The following is a 27,860-nucleotide window of genomic DNA, read 5'->3' on the forward strand; positions in this document are numbered from 1 at the left end:
ATGAGGGAGTTCTGTTGGCCAAGACTGTGGAGAAAGATGGAGTAAATAAAACGTCTCATTTCTACAGCAGTAAGATAGACTCATTTTACATGGTCAATTACACCTGGTCTTCAACAAGTACATAAAAATATTAATATATTCTGTGGTTTTATAGATAGATATAGGATAAAGAATCCCACTTCTTTCTACTATGATGTCACATGGTATGCATAGCTGCATTAGTTTTTAATGAGCTTTTCAAGTTCTTCACAGTCTTTCTTACCTTGCTTTCTTCCAAATGCTCCAAAGCTTCTTTATAAGACATTGGAATCTTAGACAAAGATTGTCTAAGCATCTTTTCCAATTTCTTAAGATTATCACACACTTTATCTTTGGTTTCTGTGTAGCTTTTGTGTTTTTCAAAATACCTGCATGAAACAATGAATGGATCAATTAAAGTTCGTGGTTGTTGTTCCTCTCTCCAACCGTAACACCCAACAGAATAAAAGTTTTATAAAAACCTTTTGAACTACTAGTCATGAGTGTTCTGCAAGTTATTGCCAATTAGCATTTGATAAATACTTCAAGTTTGATACCTGAGGTGTTGATCACTGGATCATGATCAAGCAGTTCAAAAATCCTATACTCACTCTCCCAAATATTTTCTATACATGTATCTGAAGGCCCTCCAGATTTCTTCTGTAGCTGAAGGAAGGAAACCACAGCCTGTGCCTTGTTTGGGCTTTACTTTCCCAAGCCATCAGAACAGCCTATGAAGACATGAATTAGGGACACTCTGAAAACTATTCTAACCTCCACCAGATTCTGGCACCCTATGAGCCTCACTCAAGCTCCACATTTTGAAGAAATGACTGCACTGTAAATTAGTAGCAATATGGTTATTGTCTGGCAATTTTCCATTCTTAATAATCACACCTGAGGACAACAAGAATACTTACACCCTTCTTTTTGCTGGAATTTCTGAATAACTGAAATTCTATCAGAGCAGAAGTGGCACTGGATTTCTTCTCAGTCAAGTTTCTCACAATAAGGAACAAGATCTATGAAGATCTCTTAAACTCACCTCTGTTCATCAGCTTCCTTTCTTTGAGCCTTCTTCCTTAGTGCCAAACTCTTTTCCATCAGTTCTCTTAAATCATTTTCCAGACATACTTTGTCTTCTGGCTTCACTAGGTCTTTCAGCTTGGAGTGCAGGTTTTCTAAGTCAGCCTTTGCAGAGTTGAACTCTTCCCAGTGTGGAGTCTGACAGATCTCCACGGAGCCACAGAGCTCTGCTGTAGCCTGGGCTGGAGCTTCACATTCCTCCAGGAACCTGGAAGCCCTCTGAAGGGCCTTGGTGTAAAGCTCACCAGCCTTACATGCCTCCTCCAGGGCATTCTAAAAGCATTAAAAAGAGAAAGGAACAATAAAATAAGCAATAAAATAAGGAGCTGCTGTGCTCCTCTGGATCACCACATGGTCTTAGAATTTCACATCTGGCTGTGTTTGAGACCAATGCTGCCAGAACTGGCCTGAGGAGGTGAGGGAGGACATGTGGCAAACATATTTGCTACTTATGTAGTCACAGAGCAGTGCTGTAAGCCCATGTATTTATTGCCCTGAGGACAGGAATTATGTTCACCACTCCTGGTCACATTGGTTTGACCTGTGCTTTAATCTTCTTGATCATTCCCAACCAGTAAAGCTTCTCTTTATAGCAGAAACCAGGTGCTTGGATTTTTTTATCATTGTCACTATTGAAAATGTTGCCTATAATCACAAAATGACTGCACCCAGTCTCTTTTCCATTTTTTCTTGTGCTAATCCCCACTGATTGATTATAATCAAACTGAACACAACTTTCTTTGTTTCCTTAGTTTCTGTCATGATTACCATCCTATCCAACAATGCAGAGATGATCACAGGCCAATTCAGCTGTTAGAATAAACGAGGATGTGAGTCATGAAAATAAAAATGCCACAGTCACAGACACCTAATCTAATTATTGAGGAAAGACATATGTCAATACTTCACTTTCATTAAATATACTTACAACACGGGCAGCAATGTCTGCCTTCAGTTGTGCTTCATGGCCTTGCAGTGTCTCTATTTCTACAGCAGCAGCAGGAGATTTCTCTTGTTTTTCCCTCTCTTTTTCCATTATACATTTAAGAGCAGAAAACTTTCCTTCCATCATATTCTGAATTGCCTCCCATCGCAGCTTTTCATCCTGCATTGTATTTATGTCTATCACAAGTGGCTGCTGGAGTTCTAATTGAATATGCTTTATGATGTGGAATATATTTTCTTCTTCATTCTGGCTACCTTCCTTGTTTACACTCTGTAGCCCAGAGACCAAGTTTTGAAGAAACTGCTTCAATTCCTCAACATTTTTCTCCAGGCCCTTTATTTCTTTCCTCTTAGATTCTTTGAATGATTTATCAAAGACTTCATTTTTGTTTATTTGATTTGCTGCCTCCTGGGTTAAGTACAAGACTTGTTGAACTGTCTGCAATAGAATCTGTGCAGATATGACATTCTCAGCAGGAGAAGAGCTGGAGCTATCATTTAGGATATTAGCTTCTTTTCTTACAGTGGATGTCAGAGTCTGGATTTCATTTAGCAATCTTTGAATCTTATCCCATTCCCTAGCAATATTTTCCAAGTGTATTATTTTCCCTTTAATTTTATTTTTAATTTTAGAAAATTTACTTTGCAATTCATCCAGCTGCAGTGAGTCCCATTTCAGACCTACACATTCAAATATTTCCTTGTACTTCATTACTTGTGACAAACTTGACTGAAAAGCTAACACTTTTTCTTTCAGTGCTTTGCATTTGTCCTTCAATCCCTGCTTGGCACCTACTGATTCATCATCTTTCAGGTTCATTTCACCATCCTGCAGGTCATCAAGATCCTGCTGCAATGAAGCTATTCCTTCAGCAAACTCTCTGGAGACAGCTGTCTTTTGTTCTACTTCATGAAGTTTACTTTGAATTTGCCTCTGTGTCTTCCTTGCTCTATTCTTCAGACTTCTTAACTGATCAATCAAGAACAGTTGTTCAGACAGGCTCAGCTGCCCAGCTGTGACCTGACTTTCTTTACAGTGGGATGAGATCAGCCCTTCTATTTCCTGTATGTCCTTTAGCATCTCCTTTAGAATGGCTTGTTGGCTGACCAGCTCTGAGCACGTGCTGGTTTGGTTTGGGTCAGGCCTGGCCATCAGCTCGGCTTTGCAAAGCTGAGAGTGAACTTTGTCTATTTCTGCCGTGAGCCTTTGCCTCTCCTCCAGCTGGAGCTCCAAGTGCTGCAGTCTTTGAGCAGATTTTAAAACAAGAGCCTTGTATGAATTCTTCAGTGTTTGTAAAAGGAAAGTGATATCAGAGACCTCCTCTGGCTCCAAGCTGGGAAGGATGTGCTGGAGCCCATAATCCAGGGATACAATCACAGGCTCTCTGTTTAGGATGTCTGTGTTCATAAGCTGACAATTTCTGATCTGTGATTTGACATCACTGGGGAAAAGTGCTGCTTTCTGATCAAGGTGGGACAGTGAATCTTTCACCCAGGAAATATTTTCTTTCAGCCTCTTCATCATTTCATGTTTCATGAGAGCAGGACCAGTGGTCTGAATATCCTCTTGAGGAGTTTGTTGTGCTGACAATGCTTCCAATTTGCTCTGCAAATCATGAATAGAGTTCTCCAAAGTGACCTTCTCTTGATCACTCCAAATTCTTTTCATCTGCAGCTCAATCTTTCTTTTTAGTAGAGAAAGACCATGTTTAATGTCCTGTAGCTCTGTGGTCCAAATCAGAGGATCCTTGGCTTTTCCTGCAGCTGAGGAATGTAACTCTGCTTGCAAATACTGTTCTTGTATCAGCCTCTGAATATCCCGTGCTTTATTCATAAGCAGGTTAAATTCATCGATTTCTGCCACAACCTGATCATGTTTCTTTTGTACTGCTTGTTCCATGTGCTGCCACCAGTGCTCCAGCTGCCTCATTTGGCTCTCTGTCAACACTTTATCCATGCATGTCAAATGCTGAGATAAAACTTCTTGCTGACTTTGCAACTGGTTTAAGACATCTCTTTCTTTTCGTAAGGACTCTATGCATGCCTTAATTTTCTCCAGAAGAACTGTGTTGTTCATAGGACCCCTGCCAAACACATGAGTAATGTTTAAAAATAATGAATTCTCCTTACACATAGACATTTTAAGAACTAATTTCACTGTTTACAGCATAATTCACTAACTTTATTCCCTTAATCACATGCATCTCTCAATGTTCTCTTAGGAATTCCCTAACCACCCTTGCAGTATCTTTATTTCTTACTCATCTGTAAAGCATCCACTATTCAAAGATATCTGTGCAAAAATATACGTTCTACTGTATATTCTCTAAAACTACAGTGTCTACTAATATAGAATGTATCCCTTGTTTTAAAAACCTGCAACAATGTTATGTCATCTCTAAGGGAATTAACAACGTTTTATAGCAATTTCTGGTTGACAATGAGAATAAAACTTGGTTATAAAAAAACAGTGAAATTTCCATTCATATAAGGTAAACTCTTCCAAATTAATCTACTCATCTTTTATTTCCAGGAGATTTTTTAAATTCCCATCTAAAATAAATTTAGTAGGTAGATTTTTATTACATTTTTTAAATCTCTTTGCTGTAAATTAACAATTTCGTAAGTTTTAAATGTTTTCATATTATTTTGGTACATTGCCATGACAAACTAGTTCTGTGCTTTGAAGAATAATTCACAAAACATAGTAAATATTGGTGCATTGGTTACCTCTGATTTGGTAATGCAGCCTCATTGCCATAGAATTTTTTCTATCAAGTATGGTTAGTTTTCAGAATAAAGAGGTATTTCATTCAGAAAAAAACCTATAATTAACGTGTCCATAAAGAAAAATGAGCTTTTCACGTGTCACATTTTTTAAAAATTATTTTAAGATGGATTTTTTATAGGTTTTTAGCCCAGCAACTACTTTGTTTTGCCTAAAGAACAAAGAAAGTAGATGTTTAAGGATAGCAGAGAGTCACCAGAAATTCTTCTGCTTAACTCTGTTCACAGACTTACAAACCTCTAAGACTTCTCTTGAAGTGGATGTAACTCCATATCCTTGTCTGAGCATTACTGAAGCATGTCACTAAATTCAGTGTTGAACCATATTTGCTCTGCAACCTCTTAACCAAACCCCTCCACTCTACTTACATTTTTATGTTATCTTTTTCTGTTGACAAATTTTTCATGGAGGACTGTGCAGCAGAAAGACTTTTCTGGTATTCATTAATTAAACAGCACTGTTGTTGCTTCACTGCCTTAACAGCTTCCAGTTCCTGGAGCAGCCTGTCCCAGCAGGGCACCACAGGATCTGTGGTTTGCACCTCTGCTCCATTTGATCCTGTTCCATTGGGAATTGCTTCTTCACTATGGCACAGAGATTTTGCTTTCCACGTTTCCAGCTCAGTTTTTAAACTCTACAATCAAGTCCACCACAGAGAGAGAGAAGGATTAAAGGATGATCTTGAAGACTCTCAGCTTTCAACACAAAATACAGATAAATAAGGATTCACCTACAAGCGTTTTGCTGCTCATCCACAAGCAAAGGAGCACATCATGGAAGCAATTCCAGGTGTAACTATCACTGCACTCTGGAAGAGCACTACAAACTATGGGATTTACATGGGCATGTATCAAGGCATGGTGTTTGCAGACAAACTGACTAATTGTGCAGTTAAAACTCAGATAAGGCTATGGGTGACAGTTTTGGTTTGCCCAAGCGAATTGCAGTTCTGCAAGTGTATCACTGCATTAAAAGTGAGGAATGGCTTTGCAGTTTCCATACCTCCAGCTCTTTTAGTTGTTCATTTATAAGCACCATATCCAGTTCAGCCACTTCATTTTTCAGCTCATTGACCTTTTGTTCCTCTTCAAAATATTCACTGTTTATTTGCACTCTGGGAAATAGTTCCTTCTGGACAACCACTTCAGTGCATGTGTCCTACAACAAAAAAACAAGATTCTTATTTCTGAAGGGTCTAAACCAGTAAGTTTTCTGACTGCAGCACTTTGCTTCACGTGTTTAAGCCATGCTGGGGTTGTTAAACCTGCTGTGGTTTCCCCCACAGCCTCTGTGGGGGAACCAGGATCCAGAAACTGGAAACTCTGTCCCCTACCCCTGCAGTCACCCCTTCGTGTCAGCACAGCTCAGACAGCCTTGAAATCTCTGCCCATCATTTCAAGTGAAACTCTGACATCCTCACCTTGAAATAACATCCTCCCTGCACCCACCTCTGCTGCCGATTAATTCACAGGTCTGTTGTGTCTTCTCCCTCTTCTCCTTACATATTCATGAACTTTATCCTCTCCTCACACCCACATTGCTTCTGCCCAGCACCTGCCCTGACAATACTGCTGTGTCTTTCACCAGGACACCTCTGCAGCTCTTCACAGGGCAGCTCATGCATGAAGCAGCTGGGCTGTGACACAAAGCCATGGCTGCCACTGTCACAAGTGCTATCCAAGATCTGGGGTAAGATGAGAGCAGCAGGGAGTCATGTCTCAATCAGGGTGGGGAGGGATTAGGAGGTTCCAGAGCCAGTCCCTGGCACTGCCTCTGATTCCCACGACAGAAGGACAAGTCACTTGGGCTGGGGCCAGCTTTAACATCACCTTCAGCCATTGCAGACAGCATCATAAATGAAATGTCACAGGCTGGTTGGATCATTTGATGATTGCTTAAAAATCTTCCTGCATTTCCCTTTTCCTACTGCCTATCTGATCTGTTCCATGTATAAAATTCCTATGAGTGAATGCATACAAACACACAGACATTACTGCAGTGTGAGCTTCTTCGTGGTACTAACATCAAAAATCAGCAACAGTAAAATAATTTTGTCTGATAAACTTCGTGTATTACTACTTTAGACACTGTTTTACTAGAAGCAGCCAGATATTACTGTAAGCTGTTGTTGTCATCTGTCCTTTAGTGGATCATGAGCTACACAAAATCTACCTGCTTTCAAGTGTGGGAGACATACAGCACATAGCACCCATCATCAAAGAATAGTTCTCTTTATTTGAACTCTAGGTTATTTTCAGTCAAAACTGAAGAGGACACTCATAAAGTAGTCAGTTGGAGAACTTTTCAATTTCTCTGTGTACATATCCATAACAGTTGTACCAATTCAGACACAAGATTTAATCTCAAAAGACATTGGAGTGCCATAGAACTGAAGTAAGCATTAAAACTCAGCTAAGCTATCACACAGAAAGGAGGAAATCCACTTTACCAGATTGAAATATCAACACATCAAAAGACACAGACAAGTGTCCTGACTTTCAGAAAAACCTTTCTGTGTACTTGTTTTGCTTGTTTGTGTGATGTTCTCATTGCACACTGTGGCACTGCCTCCATGGATACAGACAGGGGAGGCTGCACCTCAGATCCTGTGTCCATTTTCAGACCCCTCACTACATGAAAGACCTTGAGGTGCTGGAGTGTGTCCAGAGAAGGGCAATGGAGCTGGGGAAGGGTCTGGAGCACAAGTCTGGGGTTGTTTAGCCTGGAGAAAAGGAGGCTCAGAGGAGACCTTATCACTCTTTACAACTCCCTGAAAGGAGGGTGTAATCTTTTTTGTCAGGTAACAAGTTACAGGAGAGGAGGAAATGGCCTCAAGCTCTGCCAGTGGAGGTTTGGATTGGAATTAAGGAAAGATTCCTTCACTGAAAGGGTGGTAAGGCACTGGAACAGGCTGCCCAGGGCAGTGCTGGGTCACCACACCTGGAGGAGTTTAAAAGACGTGTACCTGTGGCACTTGGTGACATGGTTTAGTGGTGAGCTTGGTAGTACTGGATCAATGGTTGGACTTGATGGTCTCAGAAATCTTTTTCTACCTAAATGATTCTGTGATGATTGCATAATTCCTTAAATGCTTTCCAATAGTACCCACCACAACCTCCATAATGTTTCCAATAATTGAGGTTAGTCTAACAAGTCTGGAGTTTACTGGATCTTCCCTCACACCCTTTTTATAAATCGAAATAACACTGCTAGCTTCCAGTGAGCAAGGACTTCTTCATAGTCCCAAGACCCTTGAGAGACTTTGTTGGGCTTCCAGTGAAGGCCCAGGTAAGACCTGCCCATGGACAGGCCAGCTGTGGACCTGCCTACAGACTCACCATGAAGATCAGATATAGTCCTGCCTTCAATTTGAGAATGTGGGCTCCAAGATCAGCAGTCACAGGGCACTTGTGACATAAATCCTTTACTCTTAAAGAAGAGTAGACTTAGTAAAGTCATTTAGTAATGTAACTTGTCATTAATTCAGCTTGAATCTCTTCTCCTTTCTCTACTTTATTTCATTTATTTTCTTAAGCTTGATGGCCCTTGGATTTCAGTTTTCTGATCTGCCTTCTTTATGGCAAAATTATTATAACTGACTGTAATAACATGGAAAGAAGTTTGTATTGATTAACAGTTTAAAGAGGAAGTCTAAATGTCATAAAGACTGATTATGATGGCTCTAAAAACAGGGTGAACTCTTTCTTTGAAAAGATCCACTGAAAATTATGATGTGGCAAGGACTTTGGATGAAGCTCAAAACTATCATGGACATAAATAAGAACTATACACAATGATCTTGATTTTGATGTGAGTAACTGTCTCTTCTTTTAAAACAACTTCAGCTGAGGCCCACGTGGAAACAAAAATTCAACAGCTGGCACATTTCACTTGAAATAACAGACTGTGGGTTACCTCATGTGCAGGAACTGGGGGATTTGATCCCAGACCATCTTTTTCAGCTGCTACAGATTCCAGGACTTGACCTTTCTGGCACAGCTTCTGTTGAACCTGCTCCCCATCTTCTCTATGTGTCTGATTCTCGACATCACTAGGTTCCTCCTTCTGCTGTAAGAAAAACAAAAGAAACCAGTAATCAAAAAACTCTAATCAAACCTGCTGGGTAGTAATTACAGTGCTTGAGATGAGAAAGCTATGAAGCCCATAATTATAGGTAGATGAGGAAAACCATAATTACACCTCACAATTTACTGCGAGCAAGGTAATAGCAAAGAAAACCACTTCCAAGAAGCAGTGCTGTAATTTTGTTATAAATTTTTAGAATAAATTGCGAGTGTTCTGACCTACGCTGTTCATATTTCATTATTCTAAGCAGGGACTTTGAATTGTGTGCTCCTGGACAAGTCTTAAATGCATTTTTTAAAGGTTTAGCTTTTTCCTGAGGACTTGCACTTGTACTGTACAGAGTGTCTGGTTAGACACCCAGGCAGGACAGTCCCGAGGGTGACCTGCAGATTTGCTGGATGTAGGTTTCAGTATCTCACAGAGTTTGCTAAAACTGGAATTTGGAGAAGAGTCTGGCTCTATAACACCTCTCCTCTTCAGGGAGGGGATGGCAGCAACAAGACCCCTGTCAGCCTTTTCATCTCCAACAGGAACTTGGCCTCTTCCCACTCATTATGGCTCCAGCTCCTAAACACTGCTCTGGGTGTCAAAATTCCCCTCAGACCAGAGTGCACCACACAGGGCACAGCATCTCAAACACAGCCTCACACATGCAAAGCACATATGTAAATAAGAAATCTATATAAATGAAAGCCAGTCGAGCACAACAACAGTATTCAGGAAAAATGGTCAGGAGACTTCAGAACACATCCAGGTGACTTGGAATGCAATATCCCTTGGAGTGATCCTCAGCTAACCACTAAAGAAAAAAATCTGCCTCTATACTGATTTTAAACATCTGGGAAAGAATAAAGCATGTTACTACAAACTAATTATCACATCAGACAAAAGTAGCTCAGTGTAAACTTGAGGTTTTTCTTTCTCATTTCTTAGTAGTATCATCCCCACTGCAACTAAACTGGATACATACAGCCTCAAATTCAACCCCTCTGGTGTAATCTCATGTCCAGTTACCTGTGCTGGATGGGCTTTTTCCCTAGATTCACCAACTTCAATACCAACACCATCCTGATATCTCTCCAGTTCTGCTTCACCATCCAGAACTGCACTATCCAGAACATCCTCCTGGAACCTGTCAGGTCTGTCCATATCTGGGTTCTCCTTATCAGCCTCCTCCTGATTTGAAAAATGCAAAATGTTTATGATCAGTAAAAGTCACAGTACAAAATTTGCTAAGAAACTTCCGCCTGCACAATTTGTCTACTCTACCTTCAGTTTAGATTAATGAATGAAGGAAAAGGCTGAGATAACTCCAACCCACAGAGCTGGAAGCCCCTGCTTACCCACTCTGAAACAGTTTCAGGACAGGGAAAACAGGAATAAGTGCTCACATGACTTTTAGTACGGTTATAGAAGTTTCTGATTAGACACATTTGGTAACTATTGACCTTGCACCTCCTCCAGAAATCCCAGTATGGACAGTTTCCACTGTGATATTTTGATGGTCATCTCTCCCAGGTACTCTTATTACTCAATGAGTACTCCAAATCATTCTCTCAGCCTTGCACATATTACATTTACATTTTTACAAGTCATTTACAGCGTCAGTGTCCTGAGATCCCATAAAAATCAGGAGTTCCAGGTTAGTGACCTCTCATTACCTGCAGTGATGAAATCTCTTAAATTCCCCATCCCTGGGAGTGTTCAAAGCCAAGCTGGAAGGGATTTTGAACAATCTAGTCTAGTGGAAGGTGTCCCTGCCCATGGCAGGGGGTAGGAACTGGAGGAACTTTAACATTCTTTCCAACCCAAACCATTTTGTGATGGATTTTAAGAAATTACAGGTAGCTGGTGGATTTTGCATCATGGACAAAGTGGGTCCAAGCCCTGGGAATTTGCAGAAACCATCACTTTGATCTCTTGCACTCTTCACATGAGCTGAGGGGATGATTTGGAGAAAATATAATTTATCATTTCTTTCATCAGATAAGGAAAACATGCCTCCCTATGACAACACATTTTAAGGAATTACATATGGATTTTTAATCAACACAGACACACACACACATATACACTAACTTATATTAAAACACATTTGTCAGGTACCTGAACAGCCTGCCCCAATCTGTCCTTGCTGTGATGGTTATCCTGTAATGGGCTGTCTGACAGCACACTGCTTTCCTCCAAAACTGGAGCATTCTGCCTCTCTTTCTCAGACACATTTCCATTTACATCTTGACCCTAAAAGAAATCATAGAAAACAAAATCTGCTTGTGTTACCATAAACATTCTATTTTAACATTTAATCTCTGAATGGTAAAAACTATTCTCTCTGAAAACAAACACTTCAAACACTGTGCTGCAGTTCTAATTAGGTTCTAAACTGGTTTAAGAGAAGCTCTCAAAGCTCTTAGGCAGAGGTGCATCTGCAATTTTCCCATCTCCACAACTTCTCCCCATGTCCTGACCAAGGATACTTGCTCTAGTAAGTGGCAAGGAAAAGTTACATGCATTTAAATGGAATTGTATTTCAATGGAAAACTGCTGTTTTAAATACGCTATTGGCTTGTTACAGACTTGAGAGTCCTTGCCACTTCTTTGATTTATACACTTGTATTCACAGGAGGCTTAATTTCAGTGAAATTAAGGATGCAATACACAGAAGACATTTGAGATGTCTCTTTAGCCAGCTTTCCATTGTTGTTACTGTCAACAAATAAACTCACCTCACTCATTTCCAAAGGCTCTTTCAGCTCCACTGCTCTGGGGGTCTCCTCTGCAGAGACTGGAGTATCAGAAGTGATCTGTGTCTCTCTCTTCAGCATTGTATCTGCCTTATCTTCCTTTTGTATTTCATTACCAAGCTCATCTTTTAACTCAAGGGCTTCACTGAAAATGCTTTCCTTCTTTTGCTTGACATTTTCAAGTCTTTCTTCCAGACTTTTGTGTTCACTCTGAAGTGTTTCAATCTCATCCTTAATAAACTGTTCTGGTGAAGAGGTAGTTTGTTTATCAGTTTCTGCTAAAACCAAACTTTTCTTTACGGTGTCTTCACATCGGCTAAGAGGTCCCTGTTGTTCCTTTAAACACGAAGAAAACATTTTATTTGAAAAGTACCTTCATTCAATATACAACGTTGAGATCTAAAGTCAACCTCTAAAATAAATACTTGTTTTGAACAACAAACTGTGTTGAAAGGTACATGCAGACCTATTTGCTGCAGAAAGTCAATTACTAAACCAATAATTTCGTCAGCCATTTTTATGCACAGAGAACACCTGAAGCTAAAAGCATTATTTTGATAAAATAATCCCATAGCACACTGGGTGGTACATGGTGATCTTTCCAAGTTCTGAACAGGTAATTCCCCCCCTTGCTTCCTCTCCTATTCCTTTTTCCTCCTTAGAGGTATAGCAAGTTCTGAAGGACAGGGAATTGCAGTGATCCATATCTGAGCTATGATTTCAGCTTACAGCAGCTCTCTGCACTCACAGCTACAAGACTGATTTCTGCCAAAGAGCAAGACAATGTTTACTTATGCAAGAAGGACACTTCTTAAAAATGAACTTGGCTCACTGAGTTTTTAAAAATATTCTTCACACTGGCTAAATTAAAGACACTTTATATTACCAAACTTAATAATCTCTTTCCTTATTATGCCCCAAGAGGAAAAAACCAAAAATCCTAACCAACCAAACTGAAGAATCCTGCGTGCTTGAGCCAGAACAATTCCTCCTGAACCTTCAGTTCAGCCAATAGTAAAGTTCCCTCCAGTTCATTAAGAGTGGTTTGAGTCCTACAGTTATCTTGATACAGGAACATTAAGTACTTTTATTTTAGAAAGTTTTCACAGCTTTTCGGTTTGACTCCATAAGCAGTTCTCTCTTTCAAATGTGATGGTCTCCATGATGCAGAAACTGCAACATACCTGTGATCTCAACTGATTTTGCTCAGCTGATGGTTGTTCCATTGCTGGACCATCACACTCAGCAACCTTCTTAGAGACAGTTTTCAGCTCAGTGCTCAGGCCTATTACCATATCCTGAACCTGCTGGTGCTCTTGAACAGGGCTTTCCAATGTCTGCATGATGGTCTAGAAACCAAGGAGTTTCTAGGATTAGCCCACCATTATCTCAAACAATCATCCACAGACTGTTACAGCTTTTCTAGGACCTCACCAGCACAACAAACTTGCTTGTTTCCCATAAAATATCTGGCTAACCACAGGTTAAACACAAAACCATCTCGCTCTCTTCCCAGCACATCATGAAAAAAATTTATATTCATAGCAGGAAGCAGAAGGGTTGGCATTTCATAGAAATGTACTTGTAAAAAGGATATTTTCTCTTAAAATGGATGAGACATTAGAGACAGAATGCCACACAAGATACAAAGCAATCTGCACTCCATTGGGTGAAACTGAGAACAAGCAAGATGCTGGAAAAGAATCTTTCAAATGTTTTCCAAATTCATCCTTCCAAAAGGAAGAAAACCTACCATGGCTTGAAGAACATAAGAGCAAATGCCTCATATTATAGCTATCCAAATCTGCTTATGCAGGTAACAAAATGTTCTTCACATTTACTTTGGTCTCATTTGTTTCAGCATTTATCCCTCAGGGACAGAGAGGGAGATATTCCCTCCTCATTTTCAGAGGAACTTCCTCCACTCCCAGCTTTACCCATAACCTTCCCACCTGAATGACACCACAGCTGAACAGTGGGAACTGCAACCAACAGGAAAGGAGAGTGAGGTCCCAACCTGGAGCTGGCTGAGCAGATTTTCATGCTGGTGCTTTAATTCTGACCATTCTGCCTCTGTGAAGCAGGGATCGACAGTGTGGCCCTGCAGATGCTCCTTCTGGCTTTTCAGTTTGCTAAATTGGGAAGTCAAGGCTTCTGTTTTCTGCAGGAGGTCAGCATAGTTTGCCAGCTGAGCTTGCCTCTCCTCCAAACCAGGCTGAAGGGTAAAAATCTCTTGTTGCTGTTTCTCCAGTTCCATGAGAGCTTTTTTCAGATCTTCTTTGCTTTGCTCATATTGCTCCCTGTTGTACTGAAGTTGGTCTTGAGGGCTAAGAAAAAAATGCTGTGCTTAATAGTGTTAAAAAACCAAATGTATTGATTACCTAGAAAATGTCAAAGTGTGAACAAGTCAACCATTAGAACAAACTTGAGTGTACTGAATACTTTTTTCTCTAGATTTTAAATTACTGATCAGAGTGGAATTTTCGAAGTGATGAAAAACACTGAAGTCATTGAAGATGAACAGGACTTAAATGCAGGACAAATGACTAACCCTATTAAACCTTAACCTATAAACCCACAGTTTATAGCATCTGAGATGTGATGTTCATGCTCTGTATTTTTTTGCTTTTCACTGCAGCAGAAATTCGGTACAAAATTCTACAATATTATTATGAATCTGCTTTCCTTGACTTCCCATGACAGCCTCCTGAAAGGGAATGCTCTGTAGAAGACACACATCACATTTCCTTGGGTGGGGGAGTGTTTCAGAGATACAGACAACAAAACCAGCATTTACAATATGGGGTATGTTAGTACAATCCTGACCTTTACATTGGATTTCTCTTTGTGTGCTTTATATGCATGCATGCTGATCTGCTGCAGGTGAACAGGCTGCTTTTGTCCACAGGCAGTATGCAATGAGACAGAAAGAACATTTGTATGTTCACATTTAGTGATGGAGCTCAAATATCTTCCAGATGGAACTTAAATGCCAACATTTGAAAATATGATCCCACACAAACAAATCCAAATAAATAGTCAGGATATAATTCTGTAAAGTACAGCAGGATAATCAAGGACAAAAGCAAAGCTTCATTGTTTTGGGTTCTGCCCCTCAAGATTCGTATTTTTTGGCAAATAAACAAAGCACATCCTCACATACATGAAATGCTCTTGCATCAAGTTCCCTGATCCAGCTTCTCACTGCTGCTGTTCCTGTGGTGCATCTGCTGCTTACAAGCCTGATCCTGCAAGGTCCTGAGCATCTCCTCAGACATGCAGAGCACCTGCACTCCTGTCTTCAACAGTGTGCAGAGGATGCTCTGCATTCTGCTGTGCTGGATCCAGCACAAACAACTCTCCATCTTCCCGAGCACCTCTTGTGCTGTTTTTACTGACAGCTCAGTAACAACAGGAGGAAGCAGAAGATTCTCTGGCTATTCATGGCCACACCAGAAAACATCTCTGGCTATTCCCCACCTGACCATTCAGGCCAAACCGTGACCTGCCCCTCCACAACTCTGCAGAAATACAGCTTTTTCTGTGGGTATCTCGTTCTCCTCCGAAAGAACAGAAAATTAATGGAACGGATGCAGGAAGAAGAGAAAAAAGTCAGTATATTAGTAAGTGATCTCCACTGCCTCTTGGCAAATTCCACATTACCTGCTATATTCAGTAGCCAGCTCACAGATGTTTTCCCACTTTTTCTGGAGCTCAGAAATAGTCTGCTGAACCTCTGGCTTCTTATTTTTCTCATTTCTCAATATAGTTTCTCCTAGAGCCACCATGCTCTGTATTTTGGCCTCACCTTCATCTCTGAGACTTGTGATTTCCTGTATTAAACAAGAAACAGAAGCAGTGCATATACAATTATTTTTGATTACAAAATAAAAAGTATTACCGTTATTTTTTTCATGCTTTTCACACTGCTCTTCAGGACAAGAGAAGTTTCCTAATATAGCTGACACAAACAGATAGATTATCTCATTTTCAAACTCTGGGACAATTAGGCTGATTTATTAATTATTCTCTACAGAGAAGACCCATATTATGCTGACAAATTACAAAAATGCTCAAATGACAAAACTACAGGCCATGAGCAGTAATAGGATCTTTCAGGAGGTACTGACTAATCAAGCATTATCTTGAGGTGGAATGTTAAGAAGGAATATATTTAACACAATACCTTTATCTGATTAATCCTTTCGTCTGGTGGCAACTCACTTCCTTGTGAACTCATTTTATTAAGAGTCTCCTCAAGCTTTTTGATCCAGCAAGAAACATCCTGGGCAAGGTCTTCAAAATTCTGTCCTTCCACTGGAAGTCTCTCAGTGTTCCCTGCCATTTCACTGACACGTGTTATCAGTGCATGGTACCTACTAAGAAGATTACTGGCTTCTGAAAGGGTTTCATATTCTGTCAGCCCAAACTCCCTCAAGGAATTTGATAGCTGAGCCAGGGAGTCAAATGGTTTCCTGAAAAAAAAAAAAAAAAAAAAGAAGTTAACCAACATCTATTTGTTGCAACAACATGGAACAATTTTGTTTAGAAGGCAGTTCTTAGAAAGAGACCAAAAAGCCCAATACCTCTTCATTAATAATGTTTTATAGACGTTTTCGAGTTCTGTATCATCTTTATTGATCTCTTTTACTTTTTCCTCCTGAGCAGAGAGCCATTCTTCCAAAGCCATGCTGCTTTCTTCAAGGCTAAAGGAGGTATAAATGGAGACTCAGGTCAAAATAAGAGGCATCACATGGCTAAAACCTGCTGGTCAGCAGTGTTTTGCTGAAAAAGTAATAAAAATATAGTGTCTGATCAAGCAAAATTTTGAACATAAGCCTAATTTTAACTATCTCTGTTCATGCCACTGAAATTGTCTGTAGTTTCCATACAGGTCTGCTATGAAATTGAAAACACAACCCACATTGAACAAACAACAAAACATTTGATTAAAATACCATCTTTTGTAAAAAGAAAGGTTACTTGCCATTCCCTATGGCTGCTTAGTAATGAATCATTTGATACCACTTGTAATTAAAATGTCAGACACCAGATTAGCTCCCTACCTACTGAGCTGCTGCAGAGAGGCACCAAGCTCCTTTTCCCTTCTCTGACATTTGGAGATCAACCTTTGCAGCTCTGCCTCTTGGTCTCTCACACGACTGTTGAGGTGGTTAATGCTTGCTTTGGGCAAGTAAGGCTTCACTTTATTCAGTAGAGCTTTAACCTCTTGGATGTCTCTATCTCTGCCTTCAGATGTTAGGAAGTGCTGAAAAAGAAGACAAGCACAAGATCCATTTGTCAAATTTGCTGTGGTGTGATAGATATTTCTGTTACAAGAACTTTTCAGCTCCTGTTATCTACACCAGTATTTTCTTCCAGCAATTTCAGTTCCTGAAAAAGAATTTATGTTAATTCACAGTTTTCTGACTATTGCACATGTAAATGGAAAAGCTGCTGTTTGTGAAATATGGAGAAAGTGGAATTGATGACTCCTTTTTTCTTCTCTACTGGTACACACAGAAACAGGCAAGCAGGATCCAAATCTAGCACTGACATCACTCTATCTCCTTCTGCTGCTTAACTGTGATTGCTTCTTGCAGATGTTTTGGCTTTTCCATCTGTTTTCTGTTCATTCTGTCTGATTTGAAGAGAAAATCTTGCTACAACAAATTAAATGCAATTTTTTTTCACATTTGAGTCCACTGGGGTCAGAATTTCATGCTACTCTCTCCACATTTGACTTTCTGCAGCCTTGCACACTGAAGTATTTGATCAAGGTCCACTGACTTTCATTAACTCCTGTCCTGTCTCTCACTTGCCCAAGTTGTATGAACCTGAACACTGGCACTTCATTTCAATTAAGTTTTATTTTCATTGCCCATATTTTCCTAATGCTTTAAGTTATATGGGATGTTCTTTCAGCCTCCAGTTATAAAAGCACTATAGTTAAATTCAGTCCCAAGAATAGTCTGGTGGGTAAAAAGAGCAACACTTCTGTGTAAAAAGAACAATCAGCTTTAGAAATTACAATATTTTAATACTTTACCTTTAGCCTCTCTAGTCTTTCTTCCAGTATGGGTTTTGTTTCTGAGGGCTCAAAGCACTCCTTCAGAGACAGCTGAGTGCTGCTGAACCAGTCATTAAAATTCTTGCAGTGACCTGAAAAAAAAAAAAGGCACATTCCAATTTTTTCATTAATTGCATGCTGTAAAAGAAAATCCTGTTTAACATGAAGACTTCAGACAATTTACAATTACATTTATCAGTGCTACTGTCAAAGGTTGCTTTTTACTACAGAACATGTGACTGAAAATGCTGCAGCTCTTAATTTTTTTAGCTAACATTAGTTGACAATCAACACACCTGTTCCCTAGAACAGACAAGTCTGTTATAGACAGCAGTTTGAGTAAACAAGACCTGGAATAGTGCAAACTTTTCTCATTTCCACACAGATTAATACTATTTAAAAAACATTTGAAGACATGAGACTATGTTTGAGCCAAATGTCCTACCTGCTTAATCCTGTGCCTGCTTAAAGCAAAGAGTAATATCACTATTTATTCTTGTAACTAATTTTAAATAAAAAATAACTGGAAAAAATTAAAACATTAGATTCCTGTATTTTTAAATTAAGTACTCTGATATTTGTTCCTGAATTATGCTTTACATTTCTTTTATCTAACGTTTTAAATGCAAAAATAAGAAACCAAGTACTTGGATTCAGACTGAGTGGTTTGCTGCGATCAAAATCCATTTTTCTGCAAATCTTTATCTTGTTCAGAACCCTGAGGCAGTTTGGGACATCAAAGCAGTTTCAGACACCTAACCAATTAACTGCATAACCTTTAAGTCATTGTAGTGGTCAATGCAAACCTGTAAAGGTAAATCATTGAAATGTGTTCACTTACGATCCAAAACACCCATAAAGTGATCTTGAAGCACATGTTTCTTGCTATTAAATAAATCAGTGACACATTTAAGCTGCTTATTTAATTCATCCACATCAGGACAATCTGTCTCTTCCTGGAGTAATGCCACAAGGTGTTCTTGCTGCAGAATTTTCTGGTGTATCTCCTAAGGTTAAAAAAAAAAACAAACAAAAAACAAAGCAGAAGTTTTAAAAGTAAGTTTTGAAAGCTAAGCAGAAGTTCACTGTACAGAGCTGCTTTAGTACAAACCAGAGTTTTGCAAAGGAGTTTAGCCCTGCCTGTCTGTCAAAATAATTTCTTAAATTATGTTGGCATTAACAAGGCCATCAGTAGGTAGGTATAAGCACTAAACTTTCCTTGAGCAGTGTGTATACACCTGTATGCACACACAACCCCACAGAACAGATATGTGAATAGAACCACAGCATAGAATACTCACAAACTACAATGACTCAGAGATGCCACAGGCATTATTCCACCCCCTGAATTCCTTATTCTGTGTGTCAAGACCCCGTGGGCCGAAAGGTAACTTAGAGGGAGCTACAGAATTAATTAAAAACTCTATCTTCCCTCCAATGGCTGTGATTTCACTGCCCCAAACACTGGAGGTCTGACACCCACAATGCACATAATTCACTCACTGCTTCACAGGAGGTTTAAATCTTGCCAGCCTAAGCCTCCAAGCTCGAATTTCAGCAAATATTTGGCTGAAATTGTCTACTAGGAGCTCCCCTTGCAGTCAGGCTCTGGTGGCACAAAGCAGCCTCTGTATATTACCCAGCCATGGAAAATAGACTATTGAAAAACACACACTACTGCTGGAACATATCCTGGGCAATATTGCTGCTGTGTCTAGGATTAACCACTTCCAACAGCTGCAAGGGTTAAACATGTCTGATCATTCCAGTAAAAAAAGGCTTTTCTTCTATGTTTCTGGCAGCTTAAGGAAATATTCAAGCCAGGCTCTTCACTTGAATTATTCGAGCAGTCCACAATTCACACAGGATGAACACTTACGACCACCTGACCAAGAGAGAAATTATGAACAAATGCTTAAAATATACACAATCTGTGGCATGCTACCTCTAGTTTAGTAAAGATCTCTAAGGTGTCTGAAGGAGATAAAGCTTTGAGAAGTGATTCAGTCATTCCAATCTGTGTCTTGGCCAGATCAAGGTCTCCCTTCAGCTCTGCTGTATTCACGGTGAGTTCACTGCTCCCTCGCTTGGCTGACAAGAGCTCTTTTATTAGCTCCATTTTTTGCACAACAGATGATCTGATGACCTTAAAATTGGAAATAAACATACATAAATTATACTGGAGTGATTTCCCAGAACATTACAAAAATCTATGATAGACATAAAAATAAATTAATTGATCTGAAGCCCAGACATTTCAAATACAGTTTGTTTTGATTTGTTTCCCTCCCACTACAGAAATTGAAAAACATTTAAGTTCTGCTTTTCTGAGGAGGAGTGATCTGAGTTCATCTTTATTAGCATTTTTACTGGTGCTGTTTTATTTCATCTGTCAATCTCTCCAGTGCCTACTCTGAGCTGGATAAAGGCCTTACAGGAGGTTCAGCTGCCATGCAAAAGAGGGTGGCAGCTCTCTCTGTAACACACCCCCCTGCAATGATTCCACAGGGGGAAATTCCCCACAGTGACCCAAAAAAAGCCAGCAGAGAGGCTGGGAGCTCTGGCTTGAGACTATTCACCAAGGAACAACAGGTCCTGAACCTCATCCTTGAGTTGCACAAGGCAGCAGCTGGGTGGGATCCCATGGTGGAACACCAGCCCAGGGACTCAGGGATCTGGAGCAGCACAGCACAAGGTTGCTGAGTCCTTCCCTAAGCTCCTTAGATCACTCTACCCAGTGAAACTCCTCTGAGTTCACTGCCTGCTGAGGATAAACACAGAAATAGCTGAACAAGGTCAAGCTCAAGGTGCACCTGACAGACACTGTGAGAAGGTGATTACAGAACTGCTACAGGAGCAAGGGAAGCTAATACAGCTTTAAAAAGGAATTTATTCTTTGTTGTGTGAAGCTAACACAGAAAGATGAAGATTTCCTTGTGATACCCCAAAGGAAAACACCACAGTAAACATCACTCTGTGCAAGAAACTCCACATTACCAAGCCACATTAAGCCACATCCAGGCAAAGGTAGAGTTTAAAACTGACAGTCAGTAAAGCTGAGCTCCTGGGATCCCCAAAGGGGTGTTGAGGTCCATTGCTGTTGACCAACAGCTAAACACCAGGTCTCACTGATATCAGCCTCTTTGGGCACAGAAATGAGAAAGACCAAATGACAGGTTTGGTTCTAACAACCTCGAGCAGCCTGAGAGATACAAACAATGAAATACCACTGCCACTGGCAACAAAATGCCTCCAACTCTCCTGGAGTATATATAAATAAAACCAGTACCTGGGTGTGGCAAAGGCAATACTAGAAGCAGGGTTATAGTAAGGAGTACTGGTGTATCAGCTGTAAAAGCTTCTCTGTACCTGCAGCTCCAATGGAGTTTCATTACTATTCAGAAGTTCTTCTATCTCAGCCACTGTGTTGTCGAATTTTTGGAGTTTCTGCTCTTGGACTCGTAAGCATGCCTAAAGGTGGAAAAAACACATTGGTAACTGTGCTTCCCTCCAAATTAGATCTCTATGTTTATGTTATATTAAAATTATATTAAAATATTCTGATTATGCATTTTGGCACATAGAGGTGTCACAATTTGTTCATTTCCTGATTTTCAGTTTAGCAATTAAGCATTTTTTGTATTCAAGTCAGAAACACCCTGTTTCTCAGGTAAAGCAGCTGATAATGCAAATCTAGCATATACTTAAGAAACCTAATTATTTTGCTTCAAGTAAATTTGCAGGAAAATAATTTTAATTTTGCATTCATGTCTTGCTGATTCTACTAAAAAGGATATTTTCAGATGTCACAGACTTTAAGTCAGGAATTGGCATCCTGGTGGCACGTGCTTTGGTATGGAAGTGATAAAATACAAAACACTCCTGTAAGCACCTTTTAAATGTAAATCTTTTGCATATGAAAAGACCTCCACTCATTTGAATGTATTTTAGAACAAGGCAGTAATGTGAAGGTAAAATGCAGGTTCAACTTATGAACAGGATAATGACATTGTCTCATATTCCCAAATCGATATTCCAAGCTCCCCGAGGACAAAGCCTTCCTTTTGTAGTCTCTGTACAAGCAATCATCAAAACCCATTCACGTGCTGCAGCCCTTTAAAAGAGTTTGCATTTGCATACAGGCTACAGGGAAAAGCAGAACTTCTCTCACATTATTTACACTGAAATTATCCTTAAATACACAGTCCAATAATTCACTGCTCTGTTCTTTTTTGACATGCAACATATTGTTCTGCTGGGTGCTCACAAAGGACTCTGGGTTTCAACCCTGTGTAATGTGATACACATTGCAACAGTTGGGGGTCTTTTTTGGAATTAACATAAATGCAGAGGCGTTCCAGGATCAACAAAAAGAGAAATAAACAGGTGATAAATGAACCTGATGCCCTCTGCACTTGGAATCCTTTTACAAAAATTCGAACACAGTAGGTTCAGTTTTCTCTCTTTCTATTCCACTTTATAATAGCTGCTCATGGGAACATGGTTTGTGTGTCTCTTGCCCTCTTCTCCCTCCTCTTTTGAGACTTATGTCTCAGGAGAAAGCAGCAGAATCACCTTGGTGTAGCCACCTCCAGCACAGCCCTTCCTAAGGAGGAGCAAAGTCACACCAGGGGCACGGACACATCACGCTGGACTTGAGCAGTTTCCAGGTAACAAAATGGCCCAAAAGATTCATTTTCCAGCTGATGCATTTTTACTGGAGCCTCCAGGGATCTAAACTACTCCAGGAAAATTCTGACAGTACAATGGTAGAGATAACAACGATGTGACAAAATATCCACGGCTGCACAGTGGGTAAGCCACTGTTTCCTAGTGAAGATCCATAAACAAAGAGCACCTTGGCTTTTTACTGCTCTGCAAATTAAAACAAATGAGCAGTGCTAACAGTAGGAGGAAGCTGCAAACAACCATAGTAAAAACCAGGCCATTTGTAGCTTGTAAACACGGAGGAAAAACTGCCTGCAAATTTTCAAACAAGAGGATATGCAATGTATTTATGTCTCAATCACTCTCAAGCAGGAAATTATTTTTGCTTAGTAGACACTGGTTGTGACCACAGTGGAGCAGCACAGCTGGTCTATGGTGGCCCTAAAGTTAGAAATTAAAATATTCACCCCCGTACATGAAGCTTTCAATAGCACAGACCTCGTGCATGTGTTCTTACACCCAGCTGTACCCTGATACCAAGAATTAATGTTATAATCTGTGCCAAAGGGGCATGGGCAGCCCAGGCTCTGCTGCTGCCTGCCCATGTGCAGCCCCTGGAGATGCTCAGCAGCCACTCTCTGTTGAGGCTGCAAAGAATTACACTGAGAAACACACCAGGACAGAGGGAAAACAAATCACCTCTGAAACCTCTCCTCGAGCTGTGCCTTGCCCAGCTGTCCCAGAGGCTCCAGCATCTTCACTGACAGGCCACTTCTAGCTGGAAAAGTAATCATTAGCCTATACACACTCCTTTTTTCTCTGTGCACTGCTGTATTCCACAGCCTCACAGGCCTTCTCATTGCTCCGTGTTTGTACAGCACCACACAGCTTTGCAGTGTTGCATTGATTGAAAACCATTTACTACACATATACACTATCAGTGCATTAGTTTCCAAGATCTGTATCCCCAAATAAAGGCAACATCCTTAGAGAAACCACCCATGTGGATACAACTGCAAATTTACAACTTCCTCCGCTGGTATTTCAGTGCAAGGTACATTTTTATAGCCATATCACTATACTATAAAGGAAAGGTAAAATATTTCCATTAAAATTACCTTCAGCTGAGTGAGATCCTCCTCAGTCAGGCAATGGTCTTCTGCATTCTTGAGCTCTGCATTTGCCCAAGCATCGATTGTGCCAGATAAGCTCAGGAGTTTGTCCCACAAAGCCTGAGCTCTTCCCAAATTATCACAGTAGTTTTCGGTCTTTTCATTGATCTACCATTAGATTGACAGACAGAGAACACATACAGATTAAAAAAAAAAAAAAAGAGTTATATTCTAAAAGCAAAAGCAGCATGATAAAATAGGAGTGAGACGAAACCACCCACAAAAACAAGAGCGGCAAAGGGAAAAAAAAAATCTCATGTCTTCACAGTGAACTGGTCATGGAGAAGATACTTAAATCCCTGCCACACATGTCACCAAACATACCAATCACAGCAGCAGCTTGCCAGTTTTAAGGCAGGTTTAGGAAGGAGCCTTGCTCATTAATGTTTATCTACTCCCAGTAAATACCATTTAATCTCAGTATTGATGCACTGCTTAGATCGACAGTGGCGAACATTTCTCACCAAAAGCACCAGCACTCTCATTTTCCAGACTGTCTCCAAAGTCTAAATCCATAGAAGTTGTTATGGAAGCACAAATATTGCCTTTCTGCATTTTCCAGAATTATTTACTGCCAAAGAGTACTGACAATATAAACTACCTGAGAGATCAAAAACATTACATCCATAGATATTCTGCAAGCTTTGCTCTGGTAAACACTTGGATTTATCTCTTAAGAATCTCTGCCATATTGCACTTAATTTATTCAAAATATTACACCCGAGTCAGAATCAATTACTATAATGCATAACAGATAAGACCACCCTGATAATTTACTTTTTACATACATCCAGCCATCTGTCCACAATAATGTTAGCCTCATTCTCAAACGGAGGCTCCTCAAAGCTTCTCATTTTATTCAGCTGGAATTGCAGGTTTTTGCAGATCTGATTTATTTTGTCTACATCTTCAGAGTGTTCATTAAATTCCTCTTTTGCCTCTTCAATCTGTGAAAAAGACCACATAGATATTTGTGAGCATATTTGCTTATGATTGTTTATTCAGCAAAATATTTTTTAACTGATTTGCTGGGTTGTTTTGCTTAGAGCAACATAAAATAATCTATTTGATACAATCTGACGAGACTAGGAAAGCATCCTGTGTTGTTATATCCCTGCCATGCTGACAGGAATATTTCCCTGTTAGAAATCCATATCATTCTGTTATTGGCTGCAGAACAGCTGAGAGGGAATATGGATAATTTATTTCTAAGAGAGCCAAAACCACAGTTTGCTTTTGAAGTCCTAAGTACCAGATCTAAGGGGACTGTACATCCACACACAGAATCTTGATTACAGAGATAAACAATGCACAGTGGATTAATCATCTGAGATACTATTACAACTCTAAAATATAACCTGCTTTGAGCTATTTACAAAAAAAAAAAGCTTAAATCCTACTTAAACACAGACATATCAGATATGTCACTGCCAGAAACTGAAACATCTCTTTCGCCTACTTTCTATTTAAACACCAAGTTGCTTCTTTGTGTTTAATTGGAATGTCAGTGTTTACAAACAACATGGAAGCTTCCTGGAAAAGAAACACTGACCTCTAGTGCTAGGCACTTTGATGTTAACAGCTCTCTCCTTATTTCCCACAGACATCCTGGGAAATTTCATCTTCCCACACCGACCCTGCCCAGCACTGAGCTCGGGGGAGGGATGGCAGAGCTGCTCTCACAAACCAGAATTCTCTGCTATTATTCTAATATAGAATTCTATAAAACAAATATAGAATTCTATAAAACAAATATAGAATTCTATATAATAAATATAGAATTCTACAAAACAAATATAGAATTCTAAAATAATTCTATAATATAAACTGATATAATCTATATTACAAATCATCAGCACTCAAGGACATGCCTGTACTGTGCCACAGCAATTTCAGCCCACAGCTCTGGGAGTGGGAATTGCACAGCTCAGGGTGAGGAGGGAGGGCTGTTCCCAGAGGAGTCTCCATACAAGCAGGAGCTGGGATATGCAGGCAATGTCCCCCTTGCAGCAGGAGCCCAGGTGATACAAGATGCCCCAAGTCTCACTGGTGGGACCAAGAAGAGACTTTGCCCCAGCTAAAAGGGGTTGGCACAAGCAGACACCATCCCAGTGCCTGAGGAAGACACCACTGACATTCCTTCTTAAATTAAACCAGCCCAGGCACTGCCTGAGAGCAAACACTCCTGGATGCTATGGGTGATGCCTCATCAGAAAGCCTAAAAATAGGATCTGAACAACCAGTTACATAACCCAGGATATGGGAAACCTGTGCAGTAAAATGGTCATGATGGACATGATGCTGTTCACTGATCTGTTAACCATGGACAACAATGCCCAGTAGCTGTATTCATTTAGCCAAGAAGCTGGCCATCACATTTCTGACAGAAAAGGTGAAAAACTTTAAACTAAATTAAGGGGTGTCCAACACTATCTGCTCATTCAGTATAAGTAGCTCATCAAGTAATGTAAAAGCTACTACAAATGTTTAACTCCTGTCACAGACAGTTTGGAGCAAAAAGACAGGACTTAATGTCATCTTCGTACTAGATCCTAGCTCTTCCATGGGGTTTGGGTTTGTTATTTTAATCCCTCCCCATAAGAAGACTGTTTCACTACGAAAAAACGACTTAAATCTACTTACAACAAAAATACAGAGTCCCTAAATGTATTTTGGAAGCCGAAGCAAGGCCTTAGCATCTGCTCTGAAGGCTGAGAGTACAAGGCCAACCCTGCCATCTGAATGCTCCCATGAAAGGCTTTTCTTTCCTTTCCACTAAGTTCTTGTTACTCACCTTTGCTATTAGTCTGTTCAAATTCTCCTTCCCCATGTAAGACGTTTGCTGGGAAAGCACAATCTCCTGTTTCTGGATGATGCTGGTCAGACTCGTTTTGCAGCTTTGATACTGCTTTAGGAGCTCCAGAACCCTTGCACACTGCTCCTGGCTATTAAAAAGAGATGTATTATTTATGGCCTAAGCATAAACCTGCAGCCTCAGCCTCCTGTCTGCTTCCTTCTCCTATATTCACACACGTGGGGAGTTTAACAACTGTGTCTGGATGAGAGAAAAGGAGTGATGAACCAGCCTGAAATCCTGCAATAATGTGTGATACCTGTGTGGGATCCAGACAGTTTTTGTAATCAGAAATGTCCTTCACCATCATATGTCTCTGAACCACACTGAACTGTGATGAGCTGTTGTGTTCATATGATCCTCTCCACCAGAAAGGTGAGCTCAGTCACCAGTAAAATGAAATAGCATGTGCAGCAGATCTCACAGCAGCATGGACAGTGGACATCAGCCCATCCTTCAGTGGGGTATGAAAACAGGTTACTCCCACCTGTGCAAGCCATGACATTTAACCAGAACTGTGCCAGTCCATGCAAAGCCTCAGGGCATCTTCAAAAACTCCATTTGAAGCACAGATGCCCTGAGCAATCAACCATTGCCTTTCCCAGTCCCACTCTCACAGAATTATCAAACCAAGCTCCCTTTATTTTGCTGCAGAAGAGACTGTTTTCCCAGCTGTCCTTTTCCATTTGTTTCAGTTTATCTTTTCTGTTTCAGTATGCTGGCAGGAAATTCACAGCAAAAATAAAAGATGCAGCATTCCCAGCAGCAGCCAGGTTTTCTTCTGGATGCCAATTAAGTCCAACACATACTGCATACCTGCTAAATGATGGGACCGTGATGTTTTAAAAATATGCAAAATTCGTGAGCTTTGGCTGCAAGCTTCCATGTGCAATTCTTGGTTTAATGATAGTTTATGTCTCCACTGTACCTTTAAGTTATGGTCTAGGGCGTTTTTTTTCTGTTTGATTTCACAAGCAAACTTCTTACTTGAACAATACTACTTAAAAATGCAATTTTCTTCCTTACCATTCAGCCAGCAAGAGCTTTGTATCCTCCCATAACCTCTCTGTAACTCTGCACTGCTCGTTTACTTCCTCTGCTTTCTCCTCATCGATCTGCAGGAGCTTATTAGCAATTTCTTGCATAGGTTTCATTTCAGCACCAGCACGATCCAATTCCTTTTCCAATTCTGTTAATGATTTTATCCTTTATTAGGGAAAAATGAAATACAGTTTTATATTAAAGTAAGCCTTTGATCTGGTTCACAATGTAATTATTAAGTTCCCTAGAAATTCATCTCAAGCTCCACAAACTGTATTAAATGATATCATAAAAAGTCTAATTTGATCTTCAATTCATGTAATCTGACACAGGCCCTCAGATGAGTTATGCTGACCTCAGCACTTGGAAAAATAATCCAAATTCTGAA

General features: G+C 40.1%; 1 protein-coding gene across 1 annotated transcript in view; it reads right to left on the reverse strand.

Moving 5' to 3' along the window:
- SYNE2 (spectrin repeat containing nuclear envelope protein 2) overlaps positions 1 to 27,860 on the reverse strand; it is a 152,659-nt gene that overhangs the window by 90,438 nt on the left and 34,361 nt on the right. Inside the window, exons 29-50 of the mRNA XM_088166323.1 lie at positions 27,458 to 27,637; positions 26,372 to 26,522; positions 24,366 to 24,524; positions 23,524 to 23,685; positions 21,107 to 21,208; positions 19,683 to 19,883; positions 18,579 to 18,744; positions 17,717 to 17,829; positions 16,734 to 16,936; positions 16,254 to 16,373; positions 15,854 to 16,142; positions 15,331 to 15,500; positions 13,685 to 13,994; positions 11,650 to 12,003; positions 11,030 to 11,164; positions 9,938 to 10,099; positions 8,753 to 8,905; positions 5,840 to 5,995; positions 5,206 to 5,471; positions 2,033 to 4,133; positions 1,064 to 1,377; positions 263 to 407 (exon numbers count right to left, since the gene is read on the reverse strand). Of these exons, the coding sequence (XP_088022449.1) occupies positions 263 to 407; positions 1,064 to 1,377; positions 2,033 to 4,133; positions 5,206 to 5,471; positions 5,840 to 5,995; positions 8,753 to 8,905; positions 9,938 to 10,099; positions 11,030 to 11,164; positions 11,650 to 12,003; positions 13,685 to 13,994; positions 15,331 to 15,500; positions 15,854 to 16,142; positions 16,254 to 16,373; positions 16,734 to 16,936; positions 17,717 to 17,829; positions 18,579 to 18,744; positions 19,683 to 19,883; positions 21,107 to 21,208; positions 23,524 to 23,685; positions 24,366 to 24,524; positions 26,372 to 26,522; positions 27,458 to 27,637 (6,112 nt within the window). The remainder of the gene's footprint in view (positions 1 to 262; positions 408 to 1,063; positions 1,378 to 2,032; positions 4,134 to 5,205; positions 5,472 to 5,839; positions 5,996 to 8,752; positions 8,906 to 9,937; positions 10,100 to 11,029; positions 11,165 to 11,649; positions 12,004 to 13,684; positions 13,995 to 15,330; positions 15,501 to 15,853; positions 16,143 to 16,253; positions 16,374 to 16,733; positions 16,937 to 17,716; positions 17,830 to 18,578; positions 18,745 to 19,682; positions 19,884 to 21,106; positions 21,209 to 23,523; positions 23,686 to 24,365; positions 24,525 to 26,371; positions 26,523 to 27,457; positions 27,638 to 27,860) is intronic.

Source organism: Sturnus vulgaris, chromosome 6 (assembly GCF_052056855.1).
Source record: "Sturnus vulgaris isolate bStuVul1 chromosome 6, bStuVul1.hap1, whole genome shotgun sequence".
Classification (NCBI taxonomy): domain Eukaryota; kingdom Metazoa; phylum Chordata; class Aves; order Passeriformes; family Sturnidae; genus Sturnus; species Sturnus vulgaris.